This window comes from Myotis brandtii, unplaced genomic scaffold (assembly GCF_000412655.1).
Source record: "Myotis brandtii unplaced genomic scaffold, ASM41265v1 scaffold122, whole genome shotgun sequence".
Classification (NCBI taxonomy): domain Eukaryota; kingdom Metazoa; phylum Chordata; class Mammalia; order Chiroptera; family Vespertilionidae; genus Myotis; species Myotis brandtii.
The window spans coordinates 1889990-1902070 of record NW_005354255.1 but is presented as its reverse complement, the minus strand read 5'-3'; the positions used below and the strand labels follow the sequence as shown (position 1 = coordinate 1902070).

General features: G+C 51.7%; 1 protein-coding gene across 1 annotated transcript in view; it reads right to left on the bottom strand.

Moving 5' to 3' along the window:
- Positions 1-6774: 6774 nt before the first annotated feature.
- Positions 6775-12081, bottom strand: part of LMNB2 (lamin B2) — a 35101-nt gene continuing 29794 nt past the window's right edge. Inside the window, exons 7-12 of the mRNA XM_005858860.2 lie at positions 11810-12028; positions 11269-11556; positions 11085-11192; positions 10392-10511; positions 10011-10124; positions 6775-9420 (exon numbers count right to left, since the gene is read on the bottom strand). Coding sequence (XP_005858922.1) covers positions 9379-9420; positions 10011-10124; positions 10392-10511; positions 11085-11192; positions 11269-11556; positions 11810-12028 — 891 coding nt within the window. The 3' untranslated portion in view covers positions 6775-9378. The remainder of the gene's footprint in view (positions 9421-10010; positions 10125-10391; positions 10512-11084; positions 11193-11268; positions 11557-11809; positions 12029-12081) is intronic.

The following is a 12081-nucleotide window of genomic DNA, read 5'->3' as shown; positions in this document are numbered from 1 at the left end:
AGTTTTCTGTCATTATTTCTTCAAATAGGTTTTCAATATCTTGTTCTCTCTCTTCTTCTGGCACCCCCATAATTCAGATGTTGGTACGCTTGAAGTTGTCCTAGAGGTTCCTTACGCTATCTTCATACTTTTGGATTCTTTTTTCCTTTTGCTCTTCTGGTTGCTTCCTCATATTTCAAATTGTTGATTTGATTCTTGGGATCCTCTAGTCTACTGTTGAATCTCTGTATATTATTCTTTATTTCAGTCAGTGTACGCTTAATTTCTGACTGGTCCTTTTCCATTTTTTTGGCATTCTCACTAAGATCCTTGAAAGTCTCACCAAGTCACTTGGAGATTTCTAGAAGTTTCTTGAGTAACCTTATAATTATGGTTTTAAACTCTATATCCAGTAGTTTGCTTTCTCCATTTCTTTCATTTGTGACATGTTTCTTTGTCTCTGCATTTTGGCTGTTTCCCTGTGTTTGTTTCTATGTATTAATTAGGTAAAGCTGCTATGTCTCCTTGAGTTGATAGAGTGGCCTTGTGTAGCAAGTGTCCTATAGAGCCCAGTGGCTCAGACTCCCCAATCACCTGAGGTGGACACTCTTGGTGCACCCCTTTCTGGGCTGTGAGCACAGTCTTGTTGTAGTTGAGCCTTGATTGCTGCTGTTGTCACTGGGAGGAATTGACCTCCAGGCCAATTGGCTGGTGAGACCAGCTGCGACTATAGTGGGAGAGCTGCTGTGCAGGAGACACCCTTATGGAGCAGGTCTTCCTTCAGTGGGGCTTTGGTGCTCACTGAGTCTGCCCCTTGAATGTGTCGCTTATGGATATGAAGAGTTGTAATCTGGTATGGTCTCACACTGACCACTGGGTACACTGGCTCTTGGGTGTCCAGGGAGGTGCAAAGTCAGCCACTGCTTGGGGCCACCCAGCAGGAGCTACAGAGAGATCTGCAGATTCCTCCTCTTTGTATCAGGTTTGGAAGTGCCCAGATGAGGCCCAGCTGTGAAGCAAGGCAGGCTAGTGCTGGTGCCAGGTCTTGGTCCTTTTATTGATAGGTTTGGGACTCCCTGACCCAGTTGCAGCTTGTTTGACCCAGCTGCAGGTGTTTAGCCTGAGAAAGGACAGGCCATTCATATGCAAAAGCCGCTGTGCACAGCTTGGGTGGGGTTGTAAATTGAGTGGGGTTGGGTCTCAAGGAATCACCAGGGTGGAGCAAACAGCAATGGCTGCCAGTCAGCCCTGCACTGGGGAGGTCCCAGCACAGGAATAATGACAACTGCAAGCACCTCTGTCTAGAACAGGGGTCCTCAAACTTTTTAAACAGGGGGCCAGTTCATTGTCCCTCAGACGGTTGGAAGGCCAGACTACAGTTTTAAAAAAACTATGAACAAATTCCTATGCACACTGCACATATCTTATTTTGAAGTAAAAAAACAAAACGGGAACAAATACAATATTTGTATTTGCATGTGGCCCGCAGGCCGTAGTTTGAGGACCCCTGGTCTAGAAGAAAGCTGCCCCGAGTTCCTGCCCTGATGCCAGACAGTCCAGTTTCTCCCCGTATGTGTCTGGGTCCCCCAGAGCCTCACCCACCACTGGAGCTCAGAGGAAGCAGGACCTTATAAGTTCAGTTCGTGGTGCCGGCCTTTTAAGAGGAGCAGCTGGGTCTCCAGCAGCCTGTGTGTCACTGAGTCCCAATCCACACTGGTTTCTACAGTCCGTAGTTCTTACTGCCGGAGGGACTTCTTTTCCCAGCTCTGGGACCCCTTGCTCCTCCAGGCGCCTCCACAGAGGTGATCTCCCTCCCGGTTAAAAAAGCGGCACATGTGAGTGCCAGACCAGCCCGTTCTGCACCTCCGCACCTCCTACCAGTCTCAGTGTCCTTTTTCCTTTACTTCTCTAGTGGTAGGACCTACATTCAGCCAGTTTTCTGGTGGTTCTAAATGACAGTTCTGTATTTTAGTTGTAATTTTGATGTGGTTGTGGGAGGCAGCGAGTACAGGCGTTTGCCTACGCTGCCATCTTGGTTCTCCTGTGTTTATTTATTTATTTTTATTTTTTTTCTGATTTCAGAGCGGAAGAGAGAGAGAGAAACATCAGTGATGAGAGAGAATCATTGATTGGCTGCCTTCTGCACATCCCATACTGAGGATCACGCCCATAACCCAGGCATGTGCCCTGATCGGGAATTGAACCATGACCTCCTGGTTCATAGGTTGATGCTCAACCACTGAGCCATGTTGGACAGGTGCTATTCATCATTTTGACTATTTCTTGCCACTCCCTTCTGGCCTGCAAAGTTTCTGTTGAGCCGTAACTGGTTTGGCTCAGTGGATAGAGCATCGGCCTGTGGACTGAAAGGTCCCAGGTTTGATTCCAGTCAAGGGCATGTACCTCGGTTGTGGGCACATCCCCAGTGGGGGGTGTGCAGGAGGCAGCTAATCGATGTTTCTCTCTCATCGATGTTTCTAACTCTCTATCCCTTTCCCTTCCTCTCTGTAAAAAATCAATAAAATATATTTTTTTAAAAAGTTTCTGTTGAGAAGTCAGCTGACAGTCATATGGGTGCTTCCTTGTAGGTAACTAACTACTTTTCTCTTACTGCTTTTAACTCTCTCTTTGGCCCTAACCGGTTTGACTTAGTGGATAGAGTGTCAGCCTGGGGGCTGAATCGTCCCGGGTTCAATTCCAGTCAAGGGCATGTACCTTGGTTGCAGGCTCGATCCCCAGTAGGGGGCATGCAGGAGACAGCTGATTAATGTTTCTCTCTCATCGATGTTTCTCTTTCCTTCTCCCTCTCTGTAAAAATCAATAAAATATATGTTAAAAAAAAGAAAAGAAAAAGAAAGCCAGCAGGGACTGCTTTAAAAAAAAGATTATCTCTTTGTCTTTAACCCTTGGCATTTTAATTATGATGTGTCTTGGTGTGGGCCTCTTTGGGTTCCTCTTGTTTGGAACTCTGTGCTTCCTGGACTTGTAAGTCTATTTCTTTCACCAGGTAGGGGAAGTTTTCTGTCATTATTTCTTCAAATAGGTTTTCAATATCTTGCTCTCTCTCTTCTCCTTCTGGCACTCCCATAATGCAAATATTGGTATGCTTGAAAGATAGTGTAAGAGGCTCCTTACACTATCTTCATATTTTTGTATTCTTTTTGCTCTTTTGATTGCGTGTTTTTTACTTCCTGCAAGCTACTGTTGAATCCCTGTAAGCTATTCTTTATTTCAGTTAGTGTATGCTTAGTTTCCAACTGGTCTTTTTTTATATCTTTGACATTCTAAGATCCTTGAAAGTCTCAGTAAGTCCCTTGAAACTCTCATTAAGTCCCTTGAAATTGTCATTAAGATCCTTGAGTAAACTATTGTTTTGAACTCTGTATCCAGTAGCTTGCTTGCTTGCTTCCATTTCTTTCATTTGTAACATGTTTCTTTGTCTTTGCATTTTGGCTGCTTCCCTCTGTTTGTTTCTATGTATTAGGTAGAGCTGTTATATCTCCTGAAATTGGTAGTGGGCCTTGTATAATAGGCGTCCTGTAGGGCCCAGTGGCTCAGCCTCCCCAGTCACCTGAGCTGGTCACTATAGGTACACCCCTGTGTGGGCTGCATAGTCTTGTTGTAGTTAATTGGTGTTGGCATCACTGGGAGGAATTGGCCTCCATTCCAGTTGGCTGTGAGGACCAGCTGCATCTACAGTGGAAGAGCTGCTATGCAGGAGACACCCCTGGGGAGCAGGACTTGCTTCAATGGGGCTTTGGTGCTCCCTGAGTTGGCCCCTCGCATGTGTTGTGTGTCACTTGTGGATGTGTAGAGTTGTAATATGGTATGGTCTGAAGCTGTCTACAGGGTACACTGTCTGTGGGGCCTCTTGGAAGGTGCAGAGTTAGCCACTGCCTGGGGCCACCCGACAGAAGGTACAGAGAGATCCGCAGATGCCTGCTATTTGTATTGGGCTAGGAAGTGCCCAGGCGAGGCCCAGCTGTGAGGCAGGGCAGGCTGGTGCTAGTGCTGGGTATTGGGCCTTTTATTGGTAGGTTTGGGGCATGCTGACTCCAGCTGCTGCTTGTTTAAGAGATTTGAGCAAAGCGTGAAGCCTGAGCCAGGACAGGCCATTCATATGGAAAAGCAGCTGCAAACAGCTGGGGTGGGACTGCAAATTGGGTTGGGTGGGGTCTCAGGGAATCACCAGAGCCAAGCGAACAGTGTGGGCCACACTGATGGAAACTCAGATATGGCCGCCAGTCAGCTCTTCGATGGGGGAGGTCCCAGCATAGGAACAGTGACCCCTGTGGGCACCCTGTCTGGGAGAAAGCTGCCCCTGAGTTCCGGCCCCAATGCCAGACAATCCAGTTCCTCCCTGTACGTCCCTGGATTTCCCCAAAGCCGCAGCCCGGTGCTGGAGCTAGGAGGAAATGACCATGTAAGCTCTTTTGTGGGCCGTTTAAGAGGAACACCTGGAATTCCATCCGCCACAATCCCCACTGTATTTTACAGCCCAAAGTTACGGGGACTTACTCTTCCCAGCTCTGGAACCCTGGGCTGGGGGTCTGGTTTGGGGCTGGGACCCCCCGCTTCTCACTGGAGGCCTTGGAGATCTCCCTCCCGATTAAAGAAACACCAAAGAAACACCATACTCAGGTGCCCAGCCCTTAATTGCCTCCCCCGCTCCTACCAGCCTCAGTGTGCTTTCTTGTTTACTTTTCTAGTTGTAGGACTTCCATTCAGGCAGACTTCAGGTGGTTCTGAGTGATGGTGGTTCTGTGTTTTAGTTGTAATTTTTTAAAAAAATATATTTTATTGATTTTTTACAGAGAGAAAGGGAGAGGGATAGAGAGTTAGAAACATCGATCAGCTGCCTCCTGCACACTCCCTACTGGGGATGTGCCTGCAACCAAGGTACATGCCCTTGGCCGGAATCGAACTCCAGACAGTGAGTAACAGCATTTACCTCCACTGCCATCTCGGTCCTCTAATTTTATTTTTCAATTACAGTTGACAGTCAATATTAGTTTCAGATGTCCTTTTCACCCAACTCCCCAAACCCCTCCCTTCTGGCAAACCTGTTTGTTCTCTGTGTCTATGAGTCTGCCTCCGTTGTCAGAAATTGTCTGTATTAGGGATGATTTATTTCTGGGCTCTCTATTCTATTCTATTGATCTATATATCTGTTTTTATGCCAGTCCCATACTGTTTTATTGTAGCTTTATTGTTTGATATCAGGGATCGTGATATCTCCCACTTTGTTCTTTCTCACGATTTCTTTGGATGTTTGGGTCTTTTGTGATCCCATTTAAGTTTTAGGATGTTATTCTTTGTGTGTGTGCGTGTGCGTGTGTGTGTGTGTGTGTCCTAAGTGAATCTCATTAGAAGTTTAGGAAACCAAACCCTTTGTAATAGCCCTCTCTCTCTGGCCAGTATCAGAACATCACAAGTCTTGTAAGTGGCCTGCAGCTTTCTCTACCTACTTCAGCCTCACAGATGGACACCATCATGGATGGACCAATTGAATGTGCAAAGTTTCCCCCTTCTACTGTATTTTCCATTTCATTTGTTGTACTCCTCAGGTTTGCTTGGTCTTTTTTTTTATTGTCTAAAGTTTTCCCCTAATTGACATCCCCCCCCCCCCCCCCCCCGCTTGGTTCTTTCTTATACTTTCTCTTTGTTGAAATTCTCCCTAAATACCTCTCCAGTTTGGTGAGCATCATCATGACTGTTTCTTTGAATTCTTTATCAAGCAAATTACTTATTTCCATTTCCTTAAGATGTTTTTATGGATGTTTTTCTCGTTCCTTTGAAAGATATTTTGTCTTTTCATTTTGTTTAACTGTGTATGAGGGTTAAGAATTAGACAAAATAGCCCTAGCCAGTTTGGCTAGGTGAGTAGAGCGTAGGCCTGTAGACTGAAGGGTCCCGGATTTGAATCCGGTCAAGGGCACGTGCCTTGGTTGCAGACTCAATCCTTGGCCCTGGTTGGGGAGCATGCGGGAGGCAACCAATCAATGTGTTTCTCTCACATCGAAATTTCTCTCTGTCTTTCCCTCTCTCTAAAAATCAATGGAAAAATATCCTAAAAGAAAGAAAAAGAAAAGAACTAGACACGATAGCGCTCTCTCCCAGTCATGGAAAAGTGTTCTGATGTGGTAGACTGTAGGCTGCGTGTGCCAGGGGTTTGGCCAGTCAGTAGGAGGTGAGCTGGTGCCTAAGGATTGCTGGGGAAGGAGGCCAGGTGTGTGGTGACGGTGTGACCCCACTTGCTCCTTGTTCAGGCCAATAGGCTCATGAAACATAAGCCTGGAACAGACCCCTGGATGGAGCCTCCCCTTCTTCTCCTTGTACAGAAAGTGGCCTGTGTAGGTTATGGCTGTCAGGTGGTTTGGGCCGTTGGTAGGAGCCTAGCGGGTACCTAAGCATGAGTCTCAGGTGGAGACCCGGGGCCCTGATGTCCCTCTGTTCAGAGGCAGAGGGTCTGGGCAGTGTGGCTGGAACCACCGCTGCGCTCCCCTGTGCAGGTGGCGGGACACGAGCCATGGTGCTCACCGCAGAGGGTTCCCACCGAGCCTTCTGCTCAGCTCTGCCTTGTCAGAAACCACTGGTTCAGCCCTGTTGTCTCTCAGGGATAAAGGATTGTCTGTGTGTGTATCTGAGTTTGCTCCTGGGAGGGGCGAGGTCATGGGACCCTGCACTGCCCCATCCCCAGACCCCTCTAGTGAGTCTCTTTCTGGGAAGAAGCCCATTGGCATTTTAGCAGTTGGGTTTCGGTAACCGGCTTCAAAGTAAGCTCAGAGGCACAACTTAAAAGCAAAATGTTTATTGGAGTGTTGTACAAAAACGTTTCCAGTCAGAAAATGTATATTACAAAGCATTGGAGGGGAAAAAAAAAAAAAGACCACACATTTGGCATGCACCTTAAAAACCACCAATACATCTGAAATGAAAGTGCAGACCCCCCCCCCCCCCCCCCCCGCAGTTCTGGAAGCCTCCTCCACTGCTAGTTGTGCTGAGGTGTCGGGTTGGACGGGAAACCTGGTGAGCAGCTCTGCTGGGGAAGGTTAGCCCTGTGGGTATGCTAATGTGAACACAACTGCAGGGGCCGCTGTACGAGTCTCCGCTAGGAAACTAGCTGAGTGGCCATGTCCTGGGTGGGCGCCCAGGCTGGGCTCTGGACTAGTGCCCTCGCAGACACCTCCCTGCAGGCCGCCCCCTCGCCGCTGCTGGGGGCCGGTCTGGTTTTCTCTGGGAACAATGCTGGGTTCAGTCACATGACAAGGGCTCAGACGGAGGACTCACTTCTGCATCATTGTAAGTGGCTTAAAGCTCAGCTTGTTTAAGGACACGTGCACTGTTTCCCAGGCCATGGCAGCAATTTCACACTGATTTCTGCTCCATGGTTCCAAACACTTGATTACTGGTGAGTGTCACCCCCGGGTCCAGATGACCCTCCCCCCTGGTGGCCTGGACCACTTCCCAGCTCCACCCAAGGCCTCTGCCAAGCACTGGGGGGGAGGGGCTCTCCCTTTCTGTCCATGAGCTTGTAACTGAGAATGACTGTTAGCAAACCAGACCCAAATTCAAGGACCCAGTTTTGATCTCCCAGATTCCCCCAAAATGTCACTGGATGTCAGTGCCTCTTTTGTCTGGGGTGGGGGGTGCACACAACCTTCAGCCCCAGGAGCCCTGCAAGCACTCCCAGGAGAGGTTCGGGTGGGGTACAGGGTGCTGCACTGCCAGGCGGGCAAGCTCTCTGGGGCCCACCAGACCCTTCTTTGAGTCCTGGTGACACCCTTCCCTCCTAGGCCTGGGAACGTAGGGTGGCCATGGGGAGGACCCAGATGTAAAGCGAGGGCTATGGGTGAACTCAACACAACAGCACATTTAGGTTGTCAGCCACTGGGGCTCCACCTCCTCACTGTAAGCAATTCCCAAGGAAAGCCAGGCCTGGGGGTGTGTGCAGGGCAAATGGGCAGGTGTGCTTCTCCCAGCCAGGGGACCCGCAGGGCCAGCCACTGGGTGCTCTGAGACTGCTGCCCAGGCAGCACGCCGCCCTGGCTCATAGCGAGTGTTTAAGTAAGACTTGAGCTGCCCTTTCTGAAGAAGTGTGCCATCTGCGGGCTCAGAGCTCACGGACAGGCTCCCTGGGGGCTGTCCCCATGACTGGCCTGAGCCATGGAAGCAGGATCGGCAATCTGAGTACTGACCAATGTAAAAAAATAAATATCCATTAAAAAAATAACTTCTGTGTATCTAGGTGGGGGCTGTAAACGGTAGGCTAATGCAGAGAGGGTCACTGGGCAGCCAGAAGCTAGCCTGTGACATGGAACCACCCTAAAGGGGTCAGCTGGCAGTGGCCTGAGTAACATAATTTCCGCAAGAGTTACAGATAGAAGCAAGAACAGTGATATATGTGCAGAATACAGTGCGTCCACAAAAAATGTACACACTGTAATAGCTGATAGCTCAATTTTGAAAATGAAATGTGTTTTAATAAACACTGCCTTTATAATTATTCAAAGTGTGTGTATACATTTTTTGGGGTCACCATATATATATATATATATATGGAGGCGGGAGGCTGGCATTCAGCCCCGGCACGAGGTGTATTTGGGGGTGCATCCAGGGGCTCACCCTGAAGTCAGTGTCTTCGTGACAGGAGGCACGAAGTGGTTACACGTGGACCTGGTTCTAGAACCTGAGGCGTGTGCTGCCGAGGTTCACCCTGGGCCCTCACTGGACCTGGTTGCGTCTTGGGTTGGAAGTGCTCCTGCCCCAGGTTTCCTCCTCTCCTGTCCTACTGGTCTGGTTTGGCAGCCGTCATGGGAACGAGGAGCCCCCACCCAACGGTGCCCTGATTGACACCGGCGGAAAACCCTGCTGCCACTCAACACCTTCAGAGCAGGAGCTGCAACAACCCTGAAGCCAGGCGGACAGTAAAACCTGTGACTCCCAAGAGCTCCCACACCATGTTCTGGTGGGCAGAGCCACCAAACCCACTGGGGACACCCCTATCCCACCAGGCAGGAACCTGGTCTCTGATTTTGGTTTTTAAAAGCTTAATAACACAAAGGACACCTACTGAATCCCTGCGGCTTCTCTGCCGTCCCGTTAGACTGGGGAGGGAGGGGCAGTACGTGGGCCCCTCCAGCCTCCAAGACCAAACCCATCAGCCAGTAGGTTCCTGGGCCTGGAGTTCAACCCACGGGAAACGGGCACCGAAAGACACCTGGACAGTGGTTGGAGGGAGGGCCCATAGAAACCCACTGACAGAACAGAACAGACCCACCCCACATCTGGCAGTTTGCTTAAAAATGCTCTAGAAATGTGTGAAGGACTGAAGAAAGCCAATGATATAAAAATAGTCTTCAGTGGCTCTGGGGAAAGATGTGGTGAGGCGTGTTCCGTTCACATCACGCGGCAGCCTCTCGAGGTGGTCCTCGGGTCCCCCTGGAGGGAGGACAGCAGCAGTCACGTGGGGCTGGTGGCCCCCAACCCCCCCGGGAGGGGCTGGGCCAGCCCAGGGCCTGAGCCACCTCAGGAAGACCAGCCCCCCACAAGATGACAAGGCTAACGGCATCAGCTGTCCCTGTTCCAGAACCTTCCATGTCTCCCTTACTGATGTTTTAAGCTACATAACACATCACAATTTTGTCTCAAACACTGTGTCTAACACGGTTGGTGCTAGGTTCTCCATCTTCTCCCCAAAGGCCATTATTTAAGTCACCATTCTCCGACCAAAATCATGGTGCCAGAGCATTCTCTGAGACCATGAGGGCAGTCCCAGCGGTGCCACCTAGAGAGGCAGTCCGCTGTCAACACCCCACTCCCAGGGTCCCTGGACTCGTACCCTGAGGTCCACACAACAGGCAAGACCTAGAGGCAAGGAATGCTGCCCCATGGCCGTCTCCAGCTACAAACCGCAGGGCCCAGCAGAGCCAGGAGCTGAGGGAGCCTTGTGGTGCCAAGGACCAGCCAGCAGGGCCTGTGGGTGCACGTGTGTGCGTGTGCGCGCCCGAATGAGCCCCCCGGGGCCCTACCTGCTGATGGAAAAGATCCTCCTCGCCAAACTCGGCTCCCTCTTCTTCTCCCTCCTCCCCGTTCTCGGTCTCCCGCACCACCGAGGACTGTTTCACCGTTCTGATGGCCACTTCCTGTGTAAGACAAGAGCCATGGCCACCAACTCCTCAGGTGCAGGGGCCCAGCCCACGTTGGTGGCAGTCAACATGCTTGCTCAGGGTGTCACCACACTGCAGAGTGCCATCTGGGGACCAGGCCCAGGGCTGCCTTCACTGGCTCCGCTGGCCGAGGCTCCACCCCAGGGCTCCTTCCTGCACTGGCTGGTGGTGTGGTGTGAGGTGGACAGAGGAGACCCAAGGACTGAGGCAGAGGAACCCCACATCCAAGCCCCAAGCACCCACCTCCCCATCGGCGTTGACCAGGACAGTCCGGAAGCTCTCGCCTGTCCCCCAGCTGTTCTGACTCTTCCACACAAGTGTCGATGGGGGGCTGTGGGCCACCCCTGCACCAGCTGCCCACACCTGGAGACACAAAGAGGCCTCCCTCAGTGCTGTTAGCCAGTCCCTTACCAGAGCCCCCCTTTTGATGCACCAGGCGTTTAATCCTTCCAGCCTTTCTGGATCCTACCCAGAAATGATCACTAGGGTATGGAAGAAGAGACTGAAGTTCATAGTGGCCAAGGACATTCATCTTGGCAAATAGGATGAGCTGGGATCTGAAGCCTGTTAGCTCCAGGGCCCATGCCCATGCCCATGCCCATGACTGTTATATCTCTTGCCAATTCCCACTGGCCCAGAAAGCCTGGACTGACCCACCTCCACCATGGGATCCTGGCATAACAATTAGGCATTCCAAAGGGCTCTAGGGAGGGCCCAATGGAACTAGGCCGGCACACACGTGATTTGTGGCAGCTTTTCTCAAAACCGGGTACTCAACCACTACTCCATCCCCAAGCCAGGTCCTGCTTCTCCAGCCCCATCACACATTCTGTCACCTATGTGGTTGCTGCTGCCATCCCCCTCCCACTGGTGGCCACTCTCCCTATCCCTGCAACTCCCTCCGCTCAGCCCACCTGCCCTTCCAAAGCCACCTACCGTGACAGTCTGGCCAGCCCGGAGCACATACTTAGGTGTGAACTTGTAGGCAATCTCCTCCCCTTCTAGCACCTGCCTCTTGATCCTCCAGTTCCCCAGAGACTGGTCCTGCAAAGGGGAACTGCCTGAAACACAGCCCAGACCCAACTGGGGAGCCCTCCGCCCCAGCGGCAAGGCCCCTTACCTTGTCGGAGCTGTTCTTCAGCTGCACAAACTTGCCCTCCAGGTCGATCTCCTCAATGCTAACGCTGCCCGAGGCTGAGGCCTGCTGGGCCAGGTGGAAGCTGCTGCTGCTGCTGCTGCCGCTGCCCAAGCTGATGCCACTGGAGCCTGTGCCCGGTGGCTCCTCTGTCTCTAGCCGCCTCCGCTTGCTGCGGCCAGAGCGTCCCATCATGGACACACTGCTGCCGCTGCTCGAGGTGGCCCTTGAGATGGTGACCCGTGACGATGGGCTGGGGGAAAGCTTCAGCCTGGGGAAAGGGGCACAGGGTGACTGGTGGTGGCAGCGAGAGCCTGTTGGCTTAAGGTCAGACCAGAAGAGCCTGGACAGTGCAAGGTGGGCGGACTTACTCAGCAGTCTATCCTGACTGGCCCCAGGCTGGCCTCTCCTCCTTACACCTCCCTAAAAACCCCACCCTCCACCTCCCACCCTCTCCCTTCTTGGATCACCCCTCATGCCACCTGATGTCTCCTCCTAGCCAGCAACCTCCTGCCTCCCCCTCTCCCTCCTCCTCGCCCTCCAGCAGCTTGCGGTAGGCGCTGATCTCCATGTCCAGAGCCAGCTTGACGTCCAGCAGCTCCTGGTACTCGGCCAGCTGCTGCTGCATCACATCTCGCATTTCCGTCATCTCCAGCTCCTTAGCATCCAGCATCTTCCGGAACCTGTCACGCTCCCCGGCCATGGCCTCCTCCAGCTCCCGGATCCGGTCCTCAGCTGCACTAGCCTGGGGAGGGGGTCCGAGGGCCAGGTCAGGGCAGCCTGTGTGGGTCACAGGAA